Source organism: Tursiops truncatus, chromosome 15 (assembly GCF_011762595.2).
Source record: "Tursiops truncatus isolate mTurTru1 chromosome 15, mTurTru1.mat.Y, whole genome shotgun sequence".
Classification (NCBI taxonomy): Eukaryota; Metazoa; Chordata; class Mammalia; order Artiodactyla; family Delphinidae; genus Tursiops; species Tursiops truncatus.
Window position 1 is genome coordinate 58534913 of NC_047048.1, and position 26752 is coordinate 58561664.

Consider the following 26752-nt stretch of genomic DNA (forward strand, 5'->3'; position numbering starts at 1 on the left):
AGATAATTAAAAGCTAAGGTGAATTTTATAACTCTTCAATTAAGATATTAGATTAAAAGCCAGGGCATAGCAAATCAAGAATGATATGCATTAGGATCAAATAAATTATTGTCTGTGGGGAAATAAGAAAGCATTAATTATTAATTAATCCCATAAAATTTAAGTAAATAATCCAATTTTTAAAAAATCCTTGAATGTTTCTTGAAGGCATAAAGTATTTTAACAATGTATTCTAAATGCAACGTTCAAGTCAGGGAAATGGTAAATGATATGCATTCAAGTCAGCTAAGTTAAAATATTACTTAGTTATAATTAAGTATTGCTGTAAGCATATAGGTTTCCAATTCTAGCTATGATTATTCTGAGCTTACAAAGAGGAAATAGGAGATCAACCTATCTATGAAATGGATTAGACCTTCAGTTGCTTCCAGACAGCTTTGGCATTAAACTGAACAATCTATAAAGAAATTCCAGTGGTGACATAAATCTGCATGTTCTGGATTTCCTTCACATTTTATGGAACATTGGTCCCTCTGTAGCTATAATATCTGCATAGGGAGCACTCTGCCTCAGCTCAATAGCCCGCTGTTTTTTTAGGACAAGAAAGCTATAAAATTTGGCTGCAGCTTGTTTTCGGTCATTATTTCTGCAGAGCTTCATCAGACTAAAGTACTGCATTCCCATCTTGTTGGATTCCTGGGAAAACAATTATAAAAGAAGAAAGGAAAGGGAAACAAGATGATTAGAAATAGAGCAGGCTGTGGATGCATAATGAACAACAAAATATTGATATTTTTGATAAGTGACTGTGAAATTCTTAAATGGAGAAATGCAAATGACTTATTAGGAAACATAAAAAACATCATAGGTCATTGAGCACAGCTTGGTTCATTGAGAAAATACGTGCAAAAGAACTCTAAAGTATTACACAAATTTCTAATGTGTTGTACAAACGTTAGGTCTTAAAAAATTGATGTTAACATAAATGGCTCCTGGAGAAAGTGCAAATTAATTTAGACTTGCAGGCAGAAAAAAGTCCACAGAACCTTGGGAATCTTCAAAATCAATGAAAATTATCAGCCTATCAGGCTTGTTTTCTTTAAAGGTACTGCAGGATGGGGGTGACTAAACAACTCTAGTGGTAAATGTAATGGCAGGGGAATATGACTAAATACATCTCCCAGTTTCTTTGCACAGATTAAAAAGATGTTGGATTCACTATAGAACACCTGTGAATCTACTAGAAAAAACTGAGGTACAATAAAGTATTTAATTAGACTACGTACTTGGAATCAGATTTCTAGAACAGGAGTATTGTTTTTTAGTTAGAAATACTGTGGTGAATACTGGTCAGTATCCCTGTGAGTATTGTACTAATTTGATAGCTGTGAAGCATTTTTTTTTTAAATAACATATACAAGGGTTTTCTGTTCTGTTTTGTTTTGGGTTTTTTTGCCAGTCCATAACACTTAACAAATCAATAAGTTAAATAATTTATCATACTTTATCTCAACCAAAGGAGCAGCCCAGTGTCAGCAACCTTTCAGAGATGGCATGCCAAGCCTTCATTTATCCCCCCCTCTTGAGGAGACAAAATGCAGATCGGGTGGCTTTTTCCCCAGGGAGAGAGCAGGGACAGCCTTCTCAATTCCAAGAATCCTTTTGAAAAACGCCCTGAGAGGATTATTCTGTTTCCTCCAGAAACTCCTCTAAAATGAAAGTAAAGGAATAAAGGAAGGAGAGAAATACAAAGTGGAAGACTATCAGACTTAGAGAAAGCCGAACCCTACATGCCAGCAGAGAGGAAAGCCAGCAAAAAGCAAGCCAACTTGAGATACAGAAATTTGACCCTGTTTGAGGAAAGTCTTTTAGGAACTTATTTGGAGAACAAGGATTTTTGAGGAATGCACTAACCATTCTGCCTCTAGACTGAGTTTCTTGCTGGCTGTTCTAATCTATAGATCCCAGACTTGAACTGCAACATCCAATTGGATTTTCAGCCTCCAGCCAGCCCTGCTCACTTCTGACTGGCCAGACCCTACAATCTGAATTGGCTTGAGCCAATTCCTTAATCTATCTTGTTGCTACTGCTTCTCATGACTAATAGGGATTTTGTACAATTCAGTGGTTTTTGTACACTGAACAAAAAAACTACTTAGTTTGTCTAAAGTCTGAAGTCAAGGGGAGATTCTGTCAGCAGGCAAGGACCTCTCAGTTCAGTCCTGAATGGGCTTTTCCTCTAATTGCAACCCAAAGCTTTACATCTGTCTTCCTGTCCCTATAGAGTTTACTTGTGCCACTAAATGTGTAAATGTATATAGACAGAATGTTACTACCCCCAGATTCTCTAATTATTTAATATATTCTACAACCTCTAATATATCACATCCTTAAGGCCATCCGTCCGTTTATCTTTACATGTCAAAAATCTGGACATAAGGCCAGCATATACTTCTGCTCAGTATTTAATGGTGAAATTTAAGTTAAGTACAATAAAACATGAAAACTGTAAAATAATTAAAAAAAAAAAAAAAGCATTTCCAGCAGTGACAGCCTCCCCATGAGTATGTGCCTCTTGCAAAGGATCTCCTTCAACCCTCTCCAAAAGAGAAGAGGAAACATGAGAAGAAGCACCTGGTCCAGAGCCCCAATTCCTACTCCATGGTTATGAAATACCCAGGATGCCATAAAATCACTACCACCTCTAGCAATGCACAAACAGTAGTTTTGTGTGTTGGTTGCTCCTTGTTCTCGCCAGCCTACAGGAATAAAAGCAAGGCTTACAGAAGGATGCTCCTTCAGACAGAAGCAGCTCTAAAAGCATCCTGAATCAAGATGAGAGGGATACCATCCCTATAAACACACTTGAATAAAACAAAAGACAAAACCCCAAAGTGAAACAAAACCTAGGAAAAACTCAGGAATTGTAGGCAGCAGGATGTCATAAGCTGGAAATGAGGGGTGAAGCTAAAAACATGAGAGTTCCTTAAAAGGTTACTTGGGAACAGTTAGATCCTCAGGTCTACTCCACCACCTCACAGAACCTTAAGACCACTACTCCCATACCTAGCAGGAAGCAGGAAGTTGTCTTTCTGGAGATATCAACCAGTGAGGTTCTAGACTTGGAATAATAGGCACTGTGGATGGTGGAGGAGAAGTGTTACAGACTGGGGGAATATGGGAAATTCTAATGTCTAAGCAGTGAGACTGCAGCCTCTCCCTTACTCCCTTTGGTTCCTGAACCACGGGCATCATGCTTATATCTCCTAGGCAGTAGATCTGAAGATTAAGCTGGGAAAGTGAACATTCCAAGGAAAAAAATCCTATAGATAATGACGTGTGTGTGTGTGTGTATTGGGGGGGCACCACCCAATTATCTCACTATAAAGACCACAAGTCTACAAGCCCCATCCATGCTTATCTAACTTCCAATCAGCTTTTTGGTGTCTCACTCTTAAAAAAAAAAAAGAGATCTAAGAGACATCTGGATAAAATTTCTAACATTCAAGAGCAGAAAAGAATGCATTCAAGAGAATCACTAAGGGGCTTCCCTGGTGGCGCAGTGGTTGAGAGTCCACCTGCCGATGCAGGGGACACGGGTTCGTGCCCCAGTCTGGGAGGATCCCACATGCCACGGAGCGGCTGGGCCCGTGAGCCATGGCCGCTGAGCCTGCGTGTCCGGAGACTGTGCTCCGCAACGGGAGAAGCCGCAACAGTGAGAGGCCCGCGTACCGCAAAAAAAAAAAAAAAAGGAAAGGTGCAATTCAGGAGATCCAACATCTGACGCATAGGTAGTGCAGAAAAGGAGACTAGATTAACAAGGAGGAAATCCAAAACAATTTCCAATGCAAGAACATGAACTCTCAGAATAAAGAATCTATTACATGTTTAGCACAATAAATGAAAAAGACCCATACCAGAGCACATCATCATGAAATTTCAGGCCACTGGGAATAAAGAAAAGATCTAAAAGCTTCCAGAGAGAAAATAAAGGTCACCTACAAAAGACCACCAACCAAGCAGCATCTGACTTTTCAATAACAACACAGATGCTTAGAAATGTTGCAAAGCCTTCAAGATCTGAGAGTTATTATTTTCAAACTATGTTCAGATACACCCAATAAAGTTAAAGGTAAAATAAAGACATTTTCAGACTTGTATGTAGGGTCTCTATCTCTTATGAACTCTTTTTTTAAAAAAATTAATTAATTAATTAATTTTTTATTTATAGCTGTGTTGGGTCTTCGCTGCTGTGCACAGGCTTTCTCTAGTCGCGGTGAGCGGGGTCTACTCTTCGTTGTGGGGCGCAGGCTTCTCACTGTGGTGGCTTCTCTTGTTGCAGAGCACAGGCTCTAGGCGCGTGGGCTTCAGTAGTTGTGGCACGCAGGCTCAGTAGTTGCGGCGCATGGACTTCTTGGCTCCGCGGCGTGTGGGATCTTCCTGGACCAGGGCTCGAACCCGTGTCCCCTGAATTGGCAGGCGGATTCTTAACCACTGCACCACCAGGGAAGCCCTCTTTTTTTTTAAATTTAATTTAATTTGTTTATTTTTTATACAGCAGGTTCTTGTTATCTATTTTATACATATTAGTGTATACATGTCAATCCCAATCTCCCAATTCATACCACCACCCGCCCCCCACCCCCCCGCCACTTTCCCCCCTTGGTGTCCATGTTTGTTCTCTACATCTGTGTCTCTATTCCTGCCCTGCAAACCAGTTCATCTGTACCATTTTTCTAGGTTCCACATATATGCGTTAATATACGATATTTGTTTTTCTCTTTCTCACTTACTTCACTCTGTATGACAGTCTCTAGGCCCATCCACGTCTGTACAAATGACCCAATTTCGTTCCTTTTTGTAGCTGAGTAATATTCCATGGTATGTATGTACCACGTCTTCTTTATCCATTAGTCTGTCGATGGGCATTTAGGTTGCTTCTATGACCTGGCTATTGTAAACAGTGCTGCAGTGAACACTGGGGTGCATGTGTCTTTTTGAATTATGGATTTCTCTGGGTATATGCCCAGTACTGGGATTACTGGGTCATATGGTAATACTATTTTTAGTTTCCATACTGTTCTCCATAGTGGCTGTATCAATTTACATTCCCACCAACAGTGCATGAGGGTTCCCTTTCCTCCACACCCTCTCCAGCATTTGTTGTTTGTAGATTTTCTGATGATGCCCATTATTTTTTTTTTTTTTTTTTTTTTTGTGATACGCGGGCCTCTCACTGTTGTGGCCTCTCCCGTTGCGGAGCACAGGCTCCGGACGCACAGGCTCAGCGGCCATGGCTCATGGGCCCAGCCACTCCACGGCATGTGGAATCTTCCCGGACCAGGGCACGAACCCGTGTCCCCTGCATTGGCAGGCGGACTCTCAACCACTGCGCCACCAGGGAAGCCCTGATGATGCCCATTCTAACCGGTGTGAGGTGATACCTCATTGTAGTTTTTATTTGCATTTCTCTAATAATTAGTGATGTTGAGCAGCTTTTCATGTGCTTCTTGGCCATCTGTATGTCTTCTTTGGAGAAATGTCTACTTAGGTTTTCTACCCATTTTTGGATTGGGTTGTTTGTTTTTTTAATATTGAGCTGTAGGAGCTGTTTATATATTTTGGAGATTAATCCTTTGTCCATTGGTTCATTTGCAAATATTTTCTCCCATTTGGAGGGTTGCCTTTTCCTCTTGTTTATAGTTTCCTTTTCTGTGCAAAAGCTTTGAAGTTTCATTAGGTCCCATTTGTTTATTTTTGTTTTTATTTTCATTACTCTAGGAGGTGGGTCAAAAAAGATCTTGCTGTGATTTATGTCAAAGACTGTTCTTCCTATGTTTTCCTCTAAGAGTTTTATAGCGTCCAGTCTTACATTCAGGTCTTTAATCCATTTGGAGTATATTCTTGTGTATGGTGTTAGGGAGTGTTCTGATCTCATTCTTTTACATGTAGCTGTCCAGTTTTCCCAGCAGCACTTATTGAAGAGACTGTCTTTTCTCCACTGTATATCCTTGCCTCCTTTGTCATAGATTAGTTGACCTCCTATGCACTCTTTGTCTCAGGAAATTATGAGAGGATGTTAACCACCAAAAAAATTCAAGATAAAGATCAAATCATCAAAAATAGAGGGACTAACATAGGAAAGAGACAAAGGAATTCCCATGTTATGGTAAAGGAATGTCCCAAGACAAAAACTGTGGAGCAGACCTAGAGAGCAACTAGTCTAGATTAGAACAAGAGGAGGATGAGCTCTGGGAAGGATATTCTCAAGAAAAAAGAAAGGAACTGATGAATTAATTGATGTATTTGACCATACTAAAAGGGGTTTTATTTTATTGTCAGAGAGTTTTGAAAAAGAATTAAGGATGGGTATATAGATACTAAGCAAATGTGAAAAATGAGGTAAAGATTAACACCAAAATAAAAAACCCATAAAGTTGGCAAGAAATGTAATTATGCTTATGAAGCCTCAATTTAAACTAATTTTTACATAGTGGTGGCAACTGATGGTTGTCCCTTAATATCCATTTTCTTCTTCCTCCATAGTAATAGAATTATTAGCTGGTCCCATGGTTGCCAGATAAGGACTATGTTTCCCAGCTAGACGTGGCAAGGTGATTAAGTGCTGGTCAGTTAAATGTGAAAAGTGATACATACAATTTCCGGGATATACCCTTAAAGGAAACTTTGCTGCTGATTGGAATGCAGACATAGTGGATAGTTAGCCATTTCGGATCCCAAGAATAAAGAAAATGAGATAAAGGGAACCTGGACCTCTGACAACTTTGTGAACATAGCTGCCATACCAGATAGTACTCTACCTGACAGAGAAATAAACTTCTATCTTTTTAAGCCACTGACATTTTGGCTCTGTGTCACAATCAAACCTGCATCGTGACTATTCTAATTATAATATTGTAAGTACTGAATACTGTGCTGAAAATACACTGGGGCGGGGGAGATATAATAACTAAGCTAAATTTTCATTTTCTTCTGAAAGAAGTCAACAGATAAAATATAAAGCTGAAATATTAGGAAAGAGCAGTAAGAACATGTAATTAGAAACATAGATATAAATACTAAAAGAAACAGTTTATATAGTTTCCTCTGGTAAGCAGAACTTAGGCATAAGGAGGAGCGGGACAAAAGACTTCTGTGTTTCCCTTTCAGCCTTAAGCATAGTACTACTGAACTTTCAAAATTATATACATGTATTATTTTGATAAAAATATAAGTTAAATTTTAAAATTATCTGTTTCATTTTTAAACTGTTATAAATTTAGTTTCACATTGAGAATTAGTTAACAGGCTGCTAAACACAAGAATTGGACATAGAATAGATGTCTAGGGACATGAAAATAGGTAAGAATTGATTAGAACATGTAGGCACTAAAAGCAAACTCACATTTAGGCTCGGGTATACAGCTTAAAAATCATTTCACTCTAGTGTAATTTGGCCTCAACAAAAACACAATGAAAATTGTTTTATTTTTATTAATATTTAGAAGGTTGAACTCAACATTTTACTTATTTTTAAAAATAAAAATAGGGTTGACAAACCCTACTAAGTCTTACCCGCAAGCTATTTAACATCTGAAGTATTCTTCGATTCCATCTCTCCGCCTCAATATTTTGTTCATTCCCCAATGACTCCTGTTTGAATAATTGATATAATATTTCATTTAACCAAATTTTACTGAATGTTTACTATTTGCCAACCATAGTGTTAGCTGCCACAAGAAACACAACTGTAACACTGGGTCCTGCCAAATAAGGAGCTTATAATCTGATAATTGAGAGAATATGACTAACATACAAATATAGCTCAGTCTTTACAGGATTATATCTATACTCCCAGGCTATCTTCTGACAAGGGGTTCCAGAGTTGGAGATTCTGCCATCTCTATTGGTGATGCATCCCAGGCATTGTGCACTTACTTTTAAAAGTAAAGATGACCACTTTTGGCTAGGACTGTCCCAGCTCTGGTCAATCTGAACTCAGATGACAGGAGTAAACAAAAAGCTATAGAAGAACTACCTTGTAAAGGCCTTTATATGAATTTATCTGGTGATATAAAAGCTGTAACAATAACTGATGTTTAGTATGTACAATTGGGTTAGGAATCTTACGAATTTCAAGGGTGCCTTGTCCGAAAAAGATCAACCCACTGCCTTTCATGTTATTTGAATAGATTCAATCTTTTCAGTTTTTAGCCACTTTCAGAAACACCTTAATATTTAAAACTTGTAGAGTTGAAATCCCTTCACAGGAACTCATTCTAAGCCCTTACCAACTAACACCTTATAAGCTGAGAACAGAACTGGGCATAGGAAAGGTGCTGATGAGTCTGATAAAAAAGCAAGACTACAAAGGGTTGGGGGAGGCAAGTGGCACAGATCTGACCTACTTTATAATTTTCCCAATGCTATATCTGACCATGAAACCTAACAGCTTCTGTGTCACCCTTATCACAGCTCCACTGTTTGTCAAGTTTTCGTGTATACCTCTGGAGCCCAGACACTTCTTAAAATTGCATTCAATTTCATGAACTCCGAGATGATTTCAGAGAGCTTCAGCATATCCTGTATGATATTTTAAATCTTTTGAGGCTAAGGGGACTGCCAAGTCCCCATTCTTGCCAGCTGTACTGGCTTCCTGGTTCTGCCTATACAGCATCCTTTCTTACATTCCAAAGATAGTGATCTGAAAACATGGTCAATTTTATTCTGAAGAGTTTTCTGAATTCCTCCAGGTAAAATTTATGTTTATTTCTTTCTGGTTTATTCTGGGATAAACTAGTTCACCCAATTACTAATGTTTATTTTATTGTTAAATACACAAATGTATTTTTCAAATGTAAAAAGCAATGGCCCAACTCTTTTTTAAAGATCCATGAGACTGCAGCTTCACCTACATTGTACAACTAAACAAATCAGGCAAAGGCTCAGAAAAAAATAGTCTGTGCATTTTGCTGAAGCCTGTCCACTTGATCTATCTGGACACCCTACAGCTGAGTCCATTGTGTGGAAAGCCCTGTGGATTATTAAAACAGCTGAACTTGTGCTGTGTTGTGGTTTTCTTGACCATGTATGAAAATAACCTGTGTCTAGAAGCAAAGAGAAAGGCGAAAGTGACTCAACTCTCTTCTGGCTCAGTTGTTTGGATGTTTCAGGTAAAAATTTCATGTATTTATTCTGTCCTAGATTATCCAGAGAAGTCAGTCATATGAAAAAAACAATTGAATAGTCTTGGAACTCATTGTAAAGATAATTTATTTAAAAACAAACTAACATTAGGCATTAGTAAGTGTTTTGATATTATTTAAGAAATTTTGTTAAAATTCATTACAATCTTAAAAATGCCTTCAGCACTATGGGACAAGGACTAGAGAAATAAGACAGTAATCTATATGGAGTCAGGTGAGTCACATGTTAGCTCTGGCTTTGCTACTGACTTGTGGTCCTCTGTGCAGACCATTCCCTTTTTCTGATCTCTAGAAGTCTTGAGTCAGACCTTGGTCTATATCAGCCACGGTCTTGGTATAGACCGTGAGTCATTGTTTTGGGAAATAATGCCCATACATTTTTCTTTAAATAAAATGAAATTTCAAATGCCCTAGGACATAGCCATAATACAGCTCTGCTTCTTTACAGTTGTTATAAGAATAACTTAAAACAATGATTCTCAACATTTTAAACCCATGACTACCTGTGATAAGCATAAAAATCCCATACATTTCTTTAAAATTACTTAAAGTTTCAAAATAAATTAAAGAATAAAAGATCAAAGGAATTCTGAATATGTTTTATCAAGCTACTCATACACATCTTTGTTAAGAACACAAATTTAAATTGTAATTTTAGAGAGTAACGTGACAGCTAAAAACAATTTTTAGGTAAATAAGGTGTTAACTATTTAGGAACAAAGTTTTAAATAACATTCTTAAGACTATACATCTATTTACCAATTCAATTGGACAGTTTTCAATTCCTTGTGCTAAGATGGCATTCATTAAAGATGATTCCTCAGCAGCTGAAGATACCATTTCAGCAATATCCTGCTAAAGCAAATTAGGGAAATATAGGTAAGTTATCACAGTAGTAGTAGTCATCACAGGAACAATCTCATTTTATTAAATGCTTTAATCACATGGATGCTCATTTCTAAAAGTAATTTAAAATACTACCTGCATTCTCAAAATATTATTTCTGAAATATCCCAAATAGGCAATCCCTGACTTAAATATTCCTGTTTTCTTTATGCCTCCCGCAATGAAGAACTTGCATGTTCTGCCCTCCTGGCTACGTATCTTTTCCCTTCCTATTTCCCTCAACACTACAGATGTCATATCAAAAGTCTCTGCTGCTGCACAGCTGAGACCACTTTCTTTGAAGCAGTTTGTCTTTGCCCCAGTGCCCTACCTCTATTCTCATGCCAGAACCAGGTGGCAGAGGAAGAAGAACTGTAAGCAGAGGGAATGAGAATGGCGGAAGGGATATTAATATCCCTACCTAGGGCCATGACAGGATTCTTGCCACTGCTGCTGGAGCTGCCACTAGCAAGAGGGAAGAAAAACTGTGTCCTCTGGAAGGGGAGTGAAGACATAAAGGAAGACGGAAAAAGAGAAATTCTCCATTCATCAACACTCTCTTTTCTCATTGCTATGGAAGCTGTTGGCCCCTTTCTCATCTTCAGCCTGTCTCCAAGCTTCATTCCCTAGCTGTTATCTGTGGTTGTGATTAAGTTAGAAGCTTCCCACAACATAGCTTACTTGATTTTTCATTTTAGCTTTTAAAAATTTTCATGAGTATGAGGTTGCATTTTATTCTTTAATATACATGTTTGTGGAGCCCTATCATGTTTTTTCCCTTTTAATTTCTATGAATATTCTACATTTTAGATACTCTCAATTGTGCAGTTATTTTACAAAAAATTGTTTGAATTTTTGAAAGATTTGAAAATGATTATCAGAATCAATATTTTTCTGTCCATTTAAATTGACTGTGCTTCCATTACTGACTATATTTCATATCTGTTCACCATTTTTGGAAGCAGAATAAGAATGAAATTGAAGGTTAAAGCATAAGTATAGGGTAAAGGAGTAAAAGGTTCAAAAGAAGTAGTGCAACAATCTTTCCTTCACTGCAAGCACCAAAATTTTGTCACTATGTTAAAAAATAATAAACTAAACAAATTTACCTAATCATAATTTCAGTAGGTGCATTCTAAGAAATGTCTGAATCCAAATAAGGAAGAGAGTAGTACTGGCAACCCAGTATCTCAATATCCAGTATATGATCAAATTAAAACACATTCTGTTTTAATGTATTACGAAATTGTCTTTCCTTCCAAGGGCATTCAGTTTCAATGTGGATTGACTCTCAATTCCCTGAGTGGTTATCAAAATACAGTGATGATGGAACAAACCAGAAAAGCACTGTTTTCTTTTTATCTGGTGTGGTATAATATTTACACTTGTACAGTCAGTAAAGTGACATTGGGAAAATATTTTACAGCACACTTTTTCCAACTACGTTGTGTTTTTTTTTTTTTTTTTTTGCGGTACGCGGACCTCTCAGTGTTGTGGCCTCTCCCGTTGCGGAGCACAGGCTCCGGACGCGCAGGCTCAGCGGCCATGGCTCACGGGCCCAGCCGCTCCGCGGCATATGGGATCTTCCCAGACCAGGGCACGAACCTGTGTCTCCTGCATTTGCAGGTGGACTCTCAACCACTGCGCCACCAGGGAAGCCCCTACATTTTTTTAATAACTGTTTTTCAAATACAAATTATGTCTTCAAGTAAAAATTAAAAAAAATTTTTTTGGTCATGGATCTTTAGTCTTTCAGGCTAAGATAATTGGTGGGTCTAACATATTATTTTTAGAGTTAGGAAGGGTGAACTTATGATCAGAAGCAAAGCATGGGTGTATTTTCTAGAGTTCTAAAGGATTCCATGACATATTGAATGTGAGACCTCAGCATATAACCAGATTCAGGTATAATAATTTATTCAGTGTACCATGAAAAATACTCTTCCAGTATGAAATTACTAATCTTGTGATTTACTATCCTAAACTTCTAGAAAATACTGTTCTGCAGATGTAAATTATGTTTTACCCTGTAGTACTGCTACATACTAAAGAAGTTATAGAATAACGTAAGACGAAATATAAACTATAAATATAAGACGATATACCAGAGTCTCAATGTTCCTTCACTGTATGTGACAGGAAGATAATAATATTTTTATTACTCTCTTTGGTTAACTTACATCAGAGTTAATATTTTTATTGGTATCCTCACAAGAGCTACACTTAGATCCATCAGTAGCTTCCTTCCAAGTTTTGGATTGACTTAACTCTTGCAGGGAATTTGGCTCTTCCATCATGGAGGTCTCTGAATTATTAAGGAAGTAAAAAAGATTTCACTAACATATCTTTCAAACTTAAAATTGGGATATGGTTGTTACAAAAGAAAACTTCTGACAGACAACTTAAAATCCAAGAATTTAAGCGTGCACAAACTTTCTTATAGCACCCCAAGTCTCACATATTTATCTTCCATTTTCCTTCATCTGCCTCTTTATCACCTCGACTCCCCATGTTCCACCACCTATCTCCTCCACTCTCGTTCCCACACATTTAACTCACAAGACAACATGGATATACCAAGCCCATCTTAGTATATTGTTCAGCAGATTTTAATGCCTTCAGTAAGCAGAGGTTCACTCACCACATAAGTTAGCTTTATTATTCCTTTATAATAGTCACAATAATAATTCATTATTAATATTATTAAAATTTCATGTATCCTCTAGGGGGATAGATATATCTATATCTCAGGTTAACTGTATTGTTTAAATGCTATTCTTATCACTAAGTGATTTTTCATGTTAGTTGTCTTAAAGTGAAACATTATCCTACGAGATATAAAATTTTCTTTGTTGAAGGCTTGTGAGTACTGCCTTTGCAGGTGGGGGAGGTAGGAAAGAGTGAGATTAAGAATAGTCCACATAGTATATATACTTCATCTTTTTAAGGTAGTTTGTTGGACAAAAATTAATCCATAGAGAAGAATGTAAGACTGATCTAACAATTTCTTTTAAGTTCAAGTACTCTTCTAAGAGCATTTATACTTGGGAATATGGACTTGGATCCCATCTTAATTTTGAAATGTAAAATCAAAGTTTTGTTTCTACAACATTCCCCTCAACACCAACAGAATTAGGATGTCTCACCTACTATGTTTTTGCTTCCCATTTCTTCCCTTACTGACTCCTTCTGCATCAATTTTCTTCCAAGTTTAAAGCCAGAGGACACAAAGCATTTTGTAAACAACTGCAAAAATATACATTTTTGTTTCTCGCTTTTGTACAAGTAAAGCAATTCAACAAAATACAAGCATATATGCTAAAACGTTAAAACTATTATTCATGCACACACATCCAGCAAATTAATTCAAAAGGGGGTATTTTTTCACAAGTTTAAATTCCGTTGTATATATGAATATATATATGTATTTATTTATCACCAAACATTGCACCCATGTAAAAGAATAGAAACTATTACCATTTTCAGTTCAGCATGAGTCAGATCCTGGGCAGCAGTTGACAGAAGTGTGTCTGCTCCTCCCCTCTGCTTCCACATCATCAACCTTTGGGTAGGAGGTGCAAGTTCCAAAACCATGAGTGTGTCCGTAAAGGAAGTAAGCTGTCTATGCATGATTTTGCTACTGAGCTCCTTGACTGGATCTATGAGCAGTTTCCTCTTTTTGCCTTTTCTTTTTTCAGCAATGTCTAAATATAATAAATACATACAAATGTGATAGGTTGTACAACTTTGTATAATGATATTCTAGGCATTGCATATCTAAGAAATGTCTACCACAATACAACATACAGAGTTGACTTGGGAAGAAAATCCCCTTCTCTCTACTGAAAATTATGTTTTATACGGTTTTTGCACAGCTAGTGTGTCTCAGCAGCCAAGGGTTAACACATTTTGTAAAGTGCCTAGGAGGCAGGCACCCTGTTGATCTACTAAGTGGACAACTGAGGAATGTGGAGCAGAGAGTATATTGAGAGGGAAGTCACTCAGTTCTAAAGTTCCTTGAGATATCTACCTAACAGGATAACTTTTTAAAACATTAATTTGTATTTGTCCAGTGTATTTTTCCCTCCCCCATTGAAATTCATATACAAATTCCTAGTAGGTAGTTAGGGCCATGGGATTTTGCTCCTTTAACTAATTTGGCCGGGTAGAAAGTAGAAGTCAAGCTTTTCCTTAGTAAATGCAAAAGGGGAGTGGGGGGCAGTCAGATTTTCTGGAATGGGTGGAGATCTGAGATCAGATGGAGCCAAAGGAACTTGCTTGCTGATGTGCCTCAGTAAAATCTTGGGAATAGGACAAGATTCCAAAGGGGCTGGCTGTGTGATGACTCCAGAGGTTATGTAGGCTGGGACACTGGGTATCACACGGTGGTGTGGCTGATGACCAGAGGTTCCCTTCCACCTGCTGTGCCCCTCCCCCAAACTTTGATACTATACATGGCTCAGGGCAGATAGGGGAGGTTTGCAGATTGCATTTCTTGCCAACCAAGTGGGATAGAGGCTCAGAGTTGAATTTCGCAAAGAAAACGTTGAATGCTTTATTCTTTGCATGCCTGAGTTTATAAACTGAAATATCAATTATACTACTTAAAATTAGGATATTCTTAAAAGATCTAGTTATATATTAGATTCATAGTCAGTGCCTCTGTTCCGACCCTTTTACTCTGTCTTATTTTATATTGCATGCTTATTTATCTCCTGATCAGACTGTAAGCTTCTTAAAAGCAGGAACTATGTCTTCATTTCTGTGCCCAGAATAATGGCTTGATAACTATTGGAACTGAACTCTGTTTTACATTTTCCAATTTCCCAAGCTGGATAGATGGTTTGACCAAGACTGAATATAATGAAAGGACCATCCCAAATTTTCTTCACACCTTTCCCTTATTGTATTATGAATGTTATTACTAGATTGACTACCTCCTATAATATTTTAATAATTATTAAAATATCTCAGGGTAAATAAGATAGTAGTGCATCAAAACTAAACATAAAAACATGAATGACTCTGACCTGAAGTATCAATTGGCTCAAGGGTAAATCCTTCCTCTTCATTTGATAATGTGGTTTCATCCATTTTTTCATTTTCAGGTGGACATACACACTCAGGATTATCTGGTTCTACTAATCAACGTTGCCATAAAAGGATTTATTAAAAAAAATAATGGTTATGTTGCAAACTAGAGGACTGTATGAGAATTAAAGTGAAAGATAAACTAACTGTAGATTTATATTGCTAACTGGAGCCACATCTGAATTCTTAGAATCATGTATTTAATAGAGCTGAAGAGACTCAGAGATTATACAGTCTGGGGCCTGCAGTGTTCAGGTGAGTCAAGTAGTATCACCCTCTTTTGCACCTGTCACATCTAAGGCTGGGCTACAGTCACATCAGAAGTGAAAACAGAGATAGGAACCACAATAAGTGATTGACATAAATTTGGCAATATGTCTGCTAAAAAAATTGTGTTCTGTTAATGATTAGTTGACCCATAAAGAACCACACATAACTAAATTTTTATTGCCTCTTTTTACATTTAAAATTTCTACTACTGTGTTAGAAAGCAAATGTAACATCAAAAAGAGTGAAAAATCAAAATGGGGCTAATCATTCTTTTAATTCTTAAGAAAAATCAGACTACAAGACTTCAAATCATCTGAGGTACTTTCACATCAATTTCAAGTAGAAAATATCCCCAAATTTATAATTTCTATCAAATTATATATAGATTGTCAAGCTATATTAATATTAATGTGATATTAATAATTAACAACCATGTTAGTGTCAAACATTAATGATGCTTTTACTATGTAACATATATTATTTTAATGATTCAAAAGCAGGGTATTTTGGCAGAGTATTTAAATGTGCTCTCATAACAAATAAACCCAATCCCGATTAAATACCCATCATTGTACTTTTCCCAGAACTTAGTTTTCTATTCTATATTATCTAAAGTCAGACTAAGAGTTTGAGGGACAACACTCTTTATTATCTTTCACTATACTATACTGCTACTTAAACCCATAAGTTTTGAGGCTTAATTTGAATATTAGTATCTGTTCACATTCTACACAAAAGAAACAACATACCCACTATAGTATCGGGAGGCTCAGGAAGCATGGAAATTTCTCTATTTAAATGCATGTCTTCTAACAGGATATTCTGATCATCTTGCAATAGATTGTCTTGAAAACACAATAAACACTTTGGTTATACAGAGTTGAATCTGTCATTTGTTCACTAAACACTTGACAGTATTGCATGCAAGGAGTTGTGATGGGATACAAAAATGAGTGAACCCTACTTAATTAGATTTGACTGGTTATATAGACTAACACATTTTATGCAGTATGACATAGAATTTTATATATTTAATTTCCTTTCCTTTATTAAAAGTCTATTTATAAACGTTTATTTCAGGAAATATTTACTAAACTACCAAGATAGTAGCCTTGTTACAAAGCCATGTTTAGATTTCAAATTAAGAAGTAAAAGTTTTCAAACTCCTTTGATAGAGATCTAAGGTAGAGCCACTATTTTTCGTAGTTTTCAAATTTCAAAAAGGTTGCCATAACCAGCCTTTTACTGTAAACTAGAGAATTAAAAAAAAAAGATTTGATATATAATAGTCAGTATCTTTAAAATTAAGTGCATTTCGATTTCCAAGTTTTCTCTATCCTATTTCTATGATGACTTTAAAATAATATCATAATATAAATATAAAATAATAATATAAAATGCTGGACAGATCCTTTAGAATAGCTGTCCCACAATTTCTGCTAAAGAAAACACTGTTTTCTAGTATACAATCTAGTATATTTTGTGAGGAATATATTTACCTCACTTCTTCCCCTCTAAAGACTAGAAATTTATAAAAATAAAAACAAGAACTTATATGATAAATGTGTTTAAACAGATAGCTATTTACTTGGAACTAGCCTAAGTTTTTAAATATACCATAGACTTTGAAAACTTGTGTAAAAAACTGTGTTGACCTATATGACACAGAAGCATATCTGAAATTTTAGTTTGATGGAATAAAACTTCCAGTATGTTATGTAATTTGACTGAAACAAATATCCAATTTCTATATGACCAGATAGTATACCAAATATTTCTCCTGCAGCTCCTTCATCTCCAAATCCATCTCCACTGTCACAGAACAGAAACATTTCTCCAATGAGGCTTCCAGAACTATGTTCAACTAAAGGACCACTGGAATTTAGCAATATGTTGTCATCAAAGAAGCTATGTCTTCTGAGAATTTCAGGTTCCTCCTCTAAATAAATACATATAATTAATATTGAGTTAGTCATAGAAACACAGAATTTTAGGGTTAGAAGCTAGAATTTAGATATCATTTTGAATAGCTCCTTTCATTTTACAATGAGAAAAGTGAGAGCTAAACATTTATTTGAATTATTCAAAGACATACAGATGGCCAGTAGGCATATGAAAAGATGCTTAACATCACTAATTACTAGATAAATGCAAATCAAAACTACAATGAGGTACCACCTCACATCGGTCAGAATGGCCATCATTAACAAGTCTACGAATAATGAATGCTGGAGAGAGTGTGGAGAAAAGGGAATCCTCTGGCACTGTTGGTGGGAATGTAAGCTGGTGCAGCCACTATGGAAAACAGTATGGAGGTTCCTCAGAAAACTAAAAACAGAATTACCATATGATCCAGCAATCCCACTCTTGGGCATATACCTGGACAAAACTATAATTCAAAAAGATACATGCACCCCTATGTTCATAGCAGCACTATTCACAATAGCCAAAACATGGAAACAACCTAAATGGCCATCAACAGATGAATAAAGAAGATGTAGTATATATATACACAATGGAATACTACTCAGCCATAAAAAAGAACAAAATAATGCCATTTGCAGCAACATGGATGGACCTAGAGACTATCATACTATGTGAAGTAAGTCAGAGAGAAAAAAACAAATACCATATGATATCACTTATATGTGGAACCTAATTATGGCACAAATGAACCTATCTACAAAGCAGAAACAGACTCAAAGACATAGAGACTTGTGGTTGCCAAGGGAGAGCGGAGGAGGCAGACAGACGGACTGGAAATTCGGGGTTGATAGATAAACAACAAGGTTCTACTGTATAGCACAGGAAACTATATCCAATCTCCTGGGATAAACCATAATGGAAAAGAATATTAAAAAAAGAATGTATATATGTGTAAAACTGAGTCACTTTACTGTACAGTAGAGATCAGCACAACATGGTAAATTATACTTAAATTTAAAAAAGAAAAAAGAAAAAAATATTTGAATTATTCAAGTCATTCTGCTAATCAGTGGAGACTGGATTTCTAGCCTAACACTTTTTCCAATACAATAACAAAAATTTCCAAAATATCAGGATAGAGTTTTTAGTGGTGGTACAGTTTAATACTTCCCAGAAGGTTATTATTGGCAGTCGAATGATTTCTTCTACCTTAGGTGGGTCATATCCCACTTGATTGAGTATTATTTCATGGACAGTTGCTTGAGTTGTTTGTCCATAAGGAGGGATTGGAAAATAAGGAGTATGTCTGCCTTCTAAGTAATGGAAAGGTAGGTAAAATATTAAACAATGGGCTTATAACATTTGTTCAATAGATATTTATTGAATGACTAGGTATTAGGCAATATGCTAGGGGTTGGATACAGCAGTAAAAAAGATAAAACTGGTCAGCTAACATAAACTGAGTGGTTACTATGTGCATTGTATTATGTAGTAGAGGATACTATTATAATCCTCATTGTACAGACAAGGAAACATCCACAGAAAGGTTTCATAACTTGCACATAGTCACACCCTAATAAATGATAGAGCCAGGATCTGAAGGCAGCAAAGATCGTCTTAGTAACGGTGTTAGAATTCTAGCAAAATGGAGACTAATGAGAGAAAACTCCTAAGACACTGACAGCAGCAGATAAAATGAACTCCCTGCTTCAAACTGCCTGCTTCCAGATTGGCTGTCAGTACATGCATATTCTTTCCCTTCCTTGGGTTTGAATCTTTGGGTCCAGAAGTCTGAAACCCCAGGGGTCAGAGTCTAGAAGTCTGAAATCCCAGAGGTCAGAGGTTGGTCCTCTCTTTCCTTCCTCTAGCAACCCACGTCACTGCTAGTCAGTAAAGAAACTCATGAAGTATCACTCACTGGAAATTTTTCTACAGGCCTACATCTTCTAGAAAGAAAGAGCTAAAAAAGGCAACCTTCATTGTATTGGACTAAAGATTTCCTCAATAGAAAAGATTAACTTTTTCAAAAGAACTAAAGATATTGTTCACATCTTCCAGATGCACCTTGATAGCTCCCAAAAGAAAAATCATTCTTGGTCAATAAGATAATAACATTTTGAACAGACAGTATATTCTGAGCACTGAACATCATGAGAACCTGAGAGTACACCAAAAAATTAAAGAAATAATCTTTGCTTTCACTCTTATACTATAATCCAGAATAGGATGGATTAACATTAAATATTTCTTAGAGGACATTAGGTTTGAAATAGTTTTTGAAGGAGAGAAAATCCCTTATTGGTAGAGAGTACTAAAGGAGAGAATAAGGGAAATAACTGTGATGTTGCTAGTAATATCCCGATTTAACATATAGGGCAGTAAGGCTCAGAGAAGCTAGGTGATCTGCCCAATATCACACAGGAAATCAACAGAGGAAGCCCAGATTCAAACCCAGGACTGTCAGTCTACTCAGGACATATTCTCCCCACCTTCTTGAATTGTAGTAGACAGAACTGAGAACAACTAAATTGTATTGGTTGACTGGTAAGACATTTGCTTGACTAGAGCCAAAAGTCTATATTAAGGTAAAACAAAGTTAATAAAGATGGTGATAAATTGGTAGAGGGCCTTGAGGAGAGGCAGGAGTATCTATCAGTAAGTTATAGGGACCCAAGGCACTTAAGAAGAGAAATGTGATGTGGAAAAAAAATGGAATTTAAGGACAATTCCTCTTGCAGAGCTGTATAAAATGTGGGGCCTGGAAGAAACTGTGTAGGAGGGTATACAGCACTTCAGCACTTTAGTACTGGTGAACTAAATATATATATATATTTAGTACTGGTGGCTAGGGAAACAGAAAGAATACCTGAGACATTTCCTTTTTTTTTTTTAATTAGCACTGGTATGAAGCTTATAGAAAGCATAGTTAAAAGTGATCCTAAAGTTGCAGGGCTGAAGAAGAGCAGTAGCATTTACAGGGAAATGTGTAAAGAATATCTTGGGCAGTAGGAAATATGATTAACGTTTTACCAATGTGTTATATTTCAAGGTTTGGGGTAACAGCCAGTAAGAGATGCGTGCTACTCAAAGTAGGGTCTGTGGACAGTGTTGGTCCACAACAGAGTAAATACACAAATTAGAGGTAAATGTTCACAAAGTTTTAATATAACGTCGCAGAGTAATTTTATACATGTTGGATCTAATAACAAAAACTGGAGGCTACATGTTGATTTTTAAGTAAGTTTTTAAATTTTTCTAGTAATTAATTTTTATTATATTTTACAAAAGTGTCATTCCATGACAGATAGGAAATTGACAAAAATTATAAAACTGGTCCTTCACCACAAATCATTTGAGAAACACAGCTATAGATCGTAAGAGTTATGGAAGGAGAGTCAGGATGAGAAGTGGAGGTTACGAGGTAGCTCGAGCATTACTGATGCTTGATCACCCTCCTCCACCTAAGACAAATTTAGGCCAGCCTTCTCCTATGCTCACTGCTTTGGGCACTATAAGAAAGTCAAAGATGAATGTGACACAGATCTTACCCTCATGGAGTTTTCAGAACAAAACAGACCAATACAATAAATATCGTGATACAAATCAGAGAGTGGTAAACGCCATAAAAAAGAACAAATACTATATAGTTAAATTACACCATATAGCTTTAATTCTAAAATACATTCAACAGTTTCTGTTTCCCAATCAATGTGTATTTAGTGTGTATTTCCTCCTCACTCCCAAGCTATTTTAAAATCTGTTATTGATATATATTTAGAGGAAATATATTTTGAAGGCTCTGTATGCAGCACATGTGTAAAACCTTGTGTATCTGTTAACTACAGCAACTGTTTACTTATATGTCTCTCTCCCAGCCTGAAGCTCCTTGAGAGCAGGAAATGCTTCTTTAAACTTTGTATTGCCCATGCCTGTGATAGCACCTGACATATAGTAGATATTTAATAAACGGTTGTACACTGAGAAGGGAAGCATAGGCTAAGCCTGAGTCTTGGCATTGACACCTACAGTAGAAAAAGGCAAGAATAAGCTTATTGGGGGGTTACATTTATACATCAAAAAACTCATTCATTCTAAAGATATTTCTACTGGCATAGAAATAGCTTTGGCATTGTTTTAATACAAAAATGCAAATATAATTGATTATGACTTGTAATTTGAATTTCTCAAATATTCTCACCAAAGCTCCCAGTGTGGAATAGTAGATCATTGCCATAATCTTCTCTAAGTGTGATTTCTTCTGGTTTGCTTTGGTTCTGAGTAAAGTATTCTGAAACATCAATAGCACTATGGAGAAACATAAGATTGAGGAAAGCATGTGAACAGAACACAATGATTTTGCAGTATACTGAAAAACAAACAAACACCCTTAAACAAAAACATGTTTTATTATAAAAACAAAGGAGAATTTTATTTTCTCAATAGTATTCCTTACAAACACTAGTTCATTATACATATGATATAATGAACTATGATCTCCAGGTTGTCAAATCCAATGGGCAATTCTCAGTCCCTATCTTACTTACCATACCCAACAGCATTTGAAATTGATGTTCACTCCCTTCCTCATGGAACACATTCTCTTCTTGGCCTCTGCAATACTACTGTCTCTTGATTTTCTTCCTACCTCACTGGCTGTTCCTTTTCCATCTCCTTTATTAGTTCTTCCTCATCTCCCAGATTATTAACTATTAGGAATGACCCAACATTCAGTCCTCAGACCTCTCTCTCTCAAATCTACACTCATTCCCTCAGGGATTTCTTATGACTCATGGTTGAAGTTCCATCTACATACTCACAACTCTCAAATTTATATATCCCATCAAACATCTTTCCTGAATTTCAGACCCAGATATTCAACTACCTACCTACTCCCCTTGGATGTGTAACAGTCATCTCAAAACCTATATCCAAAACCTAATTTACTTCCTTTACCTTGCCCTCTTTAAACTTGCCATGCTCTAGTTATCCTAATCTCATTAAACTGGTAACTCCATTCTCATGCCAAAAATCATATAGTCAACCTTCACTTCTCTCTTTCTCTGTCAGCTCTGCCTCCAAAATATATCCATAACTTGACTGCTACCACCTTGATAGAATGAAGACTGAGAACTGATCACAGAGACTATCATCTCTTGTCTGGACTTCTTACTGCAATAATCTTCTCACAGGCTCTCTGCTTCCTTCCTTTCGCCCTTATAGTATGTAGCCAGAGGAAGCATGTTGAAGTCAAGTCAGATCCAGTCACTTTCCTATTCAAAACCCTCCTGTGCTCCCTATCTGACTAAAAGAAAAGTCCTCATTACAGCCTATGACACCCTCCATCATCTGCACCCCAGCTACTTCTCTGACCTCATCTCCTACCACTGGGCCCTTCATTTACTCCACTCCAGTCTCACTTGCCTCCTTGCTGTTCTTTGAATAGGTCCAACATGCTCTGCCTTAGAGCCTTTCCATTTGCTTTACATGGAACATTCTTCCCCACATTACTGAATGATTTGTTCCTTCATTTCCTTTAGATTTCTGTTTGGACCTTATTAGAAAAGCCTTTTCTAATCTCTCTGTTATTTTATTTTCTATTTCTCTTCATAATGCTGATCATCTCCTAGCATACTATATATTTACTTGTTTGTTTATTACCTGTCTCCCCCAACTAAAATATAAGATTCATGCGGCCAGGAGCTATCTCCTCAGTGCCTAGAACAGTGCTTGGCATATGGCAGGCACCCAACAAATATTGAATGAATGAATATACTGTCAATATTGCAAACTACATTCAGCAAATATAATGATACATTTTTGGTTTTCTACTTCGAACTTTCACACTAAATTTAAGTCTTTGTCAACTGCATGTGTATTTCAGTTGTTAACTATGTTCCATCTGCATTCATGAAATCTGAAAATGTAAAACAACAAAATATCAGGAAAATCAAATTGAAGGAAAATAAAATAATTTACTTCATATTTTGGGGATCAAAATCATGAAATTCTTCTGGCAATGTGATCGCATTGTAAGCTGCTTCGAGATCCTCTTTTGGAAGGTCAACCAGTCCTGAAAAGGATAAAATACCACATTCAATAAGCCATGATGCTATATAAAATCAACTTCCAACTAAATCTCTACTTTCTCTCACTGGACTAACTGTTTAGTCTCCTAACTGGTTTCCCTGTATCCACTCCTGCTCCTCTTCAGTCTATTCTCTACAAAACAGCCAGAGTGATATTTTAAATATGCAATTATATCAGATCACCCCCATATGTAAAATGACTCAGGGACTTCCCTAGTGCACTTAAATAAAATCCAAATTTCTAATCAGGGCCCTGTATCCCTACAAAACCTATAGGCATCATCTAACAACACCTTCCCGTACTCACTCTACTCCAACCGTACTGGTCTTTTTGCTCTCTGAATGAGTCAAGCACTTTACCACCTCAAGACCTTTGCTCTTGCAGTTCCCTCTCTCCGGAATGCTATTCCCTCATGGACTTCTTACATGGCTGGATACTTCTCATTCTTCGAGTCTGAGCTTAAATTCTTTCCTCTCAGAAAGGCTTTTCCCAATTAGCCTAACTAAAATACACTTCTCTCTTATTTTCTGTAGTAGTACTCTTTTTATATTCCTTCATAGCACAATCTATAATTATTATAATAATTTTTTTAGAAAATCTTTTTCATTATCTGATTTTCTCACCAGGCTCAAAGGGACCTTATTTGTCTTGTTTGTCCTTGTATCCCAGAGCCTAACATAGTGTTTCACACAAAGTATGAGATCAATAAATATTTATGGAATATATAAGTGAAATAATGAACAAATTTATTTCACTGAACCATATTTGATATAATTATAAATCTACTAAGAGATTCTACAGATATTTTAAATAAAGAAAAAAAAACTTGTCAATCCTGATTCACCCATATTAACTGAGGCAATAGTATGTGCAAGGCACTGAGACAAGCACTATAAGAGATTCAGAAAATAAGTATGACAAAGATGTTGCCTTCAAGGAGTTTGCAGTCTAGTGTGAGAGGCAAGGTCTGTACCTAGATAAACATAATACAAGGTGGAAAATGACTAAAGTCTTAAAACTAAAATAAAAATTTGAAAGCGTTCTATTTATGACATATGTAAATCTCTAACACTTTGGAATGCCTAAAAATTTTCTATAATATTTCATAAATAGCATGCTATTGTACTTAGAGTCTTGAGAATTGTGAAAACAATGACAATTACTGATATCTAGGTTTTGTCAATCACACTATTTCTAATTTATCTCATAAAGGCAAAAACAGATATGGCAAACCAAGTGACCCATTAAAACTGAATATCAGAGTTTCTTACACAAGTGTGGTAGCATTAAGTATATTTCTTGTGTAAATATGCAGGAACATTCCAAGTTTTTGAAAGCATAACCTCTTCCTGCAAACACAGGAAAAGAGCAAGGAAAATAATATAATTTTTTCTTAACCATGGAAACTTAGATTCAGTCAGAAGGAAGTTTACATTCACCATACTCACACTGGAACTACAGAGTGCTGCCAATTACAAGAGCCCACCCAAAATAAAAATGCAAAAGGGAACAAAGATGAGTGAGACAAATCAATATTGCATGTATACCTGGGCGAAATGTCATCTTCATTTTAAGCAATGCTTCACTGCAATCTGCCAAAAGATACTTTGCCTTCCTATTATAGATTCGAACAACTCCCAAAAGAAGGTGTCCTGAAGTTCGAAGTGCAATTTTCACCTTTCAAAAAATTTTTAAAGTATTAGAATATTAAAAATTAGATTCATAAACTCTGTTCTTTGAAAATTATAAAATAATGAGAATGTCTTCTCTTTAAAAAGCAGACATTTTGTATTCTTATTTAAGGTGAATCACTTAACTTTTACCTCACCTTGTAAAATGATTAACTTTTTTAATTCAGTGAAGATAATCTAATGTGGCATTTAAGTGAAGTATGCTATTATTGGTTTTATGGGAAGTATATAACCTTTGCAGTCGGGCAGACTTGGGGTCAAGCCTTGGCTCAGTTGCTGAGGCTGAGTCATTTAACCTTCCTGAACTTCAATTTATTAATAATGGCTACAATTTATTATATACTTATTTTGTGCCAGGCATTGTCCTAAGAGCTTTTCATACACTAATTTATTTAATTTGGACAACAACCTCTATTTACAGAAGCAAAAACTGAGACTCGGACATGATAAGCAGCATGCCCAAAGTAACAAAACTATTAAGTGATAGAGGAGGAATTAAATTTAAATTTGACCAACTCAGAAGTTCATGCTCTTAATTACCACACTTCACTGAGGCTAAAAGAAGCCTATCTCATAGGGTTATTGTGAAGATTAAGTAAACTAATGAACATACATAAAGTCTAGCCCAATGCCTGACACATGGTAAATTTTCAATTATAATTCATCCTTCTCTCAAGAAGAAAACTACTTAACTTATAAAAATATTAAAATGATATTTTAATGCAAATTCTAATAGCTTGTTATGGTATTTTATAATGAACATAGTACCTTGCTTATGAAGTGACTTCATATATATTTTGATTTATACTCAATCCTCCTTTCTTTCTACTCTCCCTATTCATTCACCCATTATTTTTCTAAGAAATACTCATTTGGTACCTACTGTGTATACAATATTTTGTTAGGGAATAAGAAACAATCACAAAATATGTATAAAACATGGCCTCTGTCCTTCAGGATCCAATCAATTTATGATAAACATATAAGAGTTAATTACCAACAGAAATCAATATATGTTTATGTCCAGAAAATAAATGCTATAGGAAATAAAAAAGAGAAGACCATTTAAGAAGTAAAGCTTCCTTGGAAATATATTTCATGATATAATGTATTTTAATTCCTTTCCTCTCCATAAGTCATAGCAAATACATACTATAATTTTAATGAATAACATACCTTAGGTGAAAGAATTTTTTCAATGGTTATTTCTAGATTACATTCAAATACATGGGCCTTTGTGAGTTTCTTCTCCCAGTGAGCTGCAAGCCAGATTTTGGCCAATGGCCCTCGCTTACTCATAAGCACATGTGTGTAGAACATGGTGCCCGTATTCCTTAGTAGTATTTAATGAACTACAGAGAACATTAAAAGACATTTAAATTTCAATACAAAAATCTTTCAGTGCTATTTTACAGCAAGCAAAACCATTTTTCATTAATTATATAAAATAGATTATCTTCTAATTCAATGCATTATTCAATTCAAATTATTTTCTTATAAAAAGAAACTTTTATTTAAAATACAAAACTATATTGGGCTTCCCTGGTGGCGCAGTGGTTAAGAATCCGCCTGCCAATGCAGGGGACACGGGTTCAA

The 26752-nt window shown here is 36.0% G+C and overlaps 1 protein-coding gene and 1 pseudogene across 2 annotated transcripts; one reads left to right on the forward strand and one right to left on the reverse strand.

The window, feature by feature from the left end:
* Positions 1-26507, reverse strand: RAD21L1 (RAD21 cohesin complex component like 1). 2 transcript variants are annotated; one of them, XM_004316458.4, is made up of 13 exons: positions 26333-26507; positions 25013-25142; positions 23355-23448; positions 21577-21683; positions 17221-17391; positions 16202-16297; positions 15122-15232; positions 13569-13795; positions 13238-13337; positions 12272-12396; positions 9966-10061; positions 7576-7653; positions 1-696 (listed from the first exon to the last, which is right to left on the reverse strand). In XM_004316458.4, exons 1-13 carry the CDS (start codon positions 26474-26476, stop codon positions 508-510), a joined length of 1668 nt encoding a protein of 555 aa, XP_004316506.1. In that variant the 5' UTR covers positions 26477-26507; the 3' UTR covers positions 1-507. The 2 variants fall into 2 exon arrangements, with proteins under 2 accessions (XP_004316506.1, XP_073648921.1); XM_073792820.1 differs by lacking the exon at positions 26333-26507 and having other exon boundaries at positions 25013-25190.
* LOC109552636 (small ribosomal subunit protein eS27-like) lies at positions 1116-2818 on the forward strand (annotated as a pseudogene).
* Positions 26508-26752: the final 245 nt, after the last annotated feature.

Excerpts from the sequence above, each read along its gene's own strand:
- RAD21L1 (XM_004316458.4), bottom strand. The coding sequence starts at position 26,476 with ATGTTCTACACACATGTGCTTATGAGTAAGCGAGGGCCATTGGCCAAA. Across the intron at positions 23,449-25,012 it reads GAAGATGACATTTCGCCCAG|GACTGGTTGACCTTCCAAAA; the intron begins GTATACATGCAA and ends TATCCTTTTCAG. Across the intron at positions 21,684-23,354 it reads TTTGATCCCCAAAATATGAA|TGCTATTGATGTTTCAGAAT; the intron begins GTAAATTATTTT and ends GTTTCTCCATAG.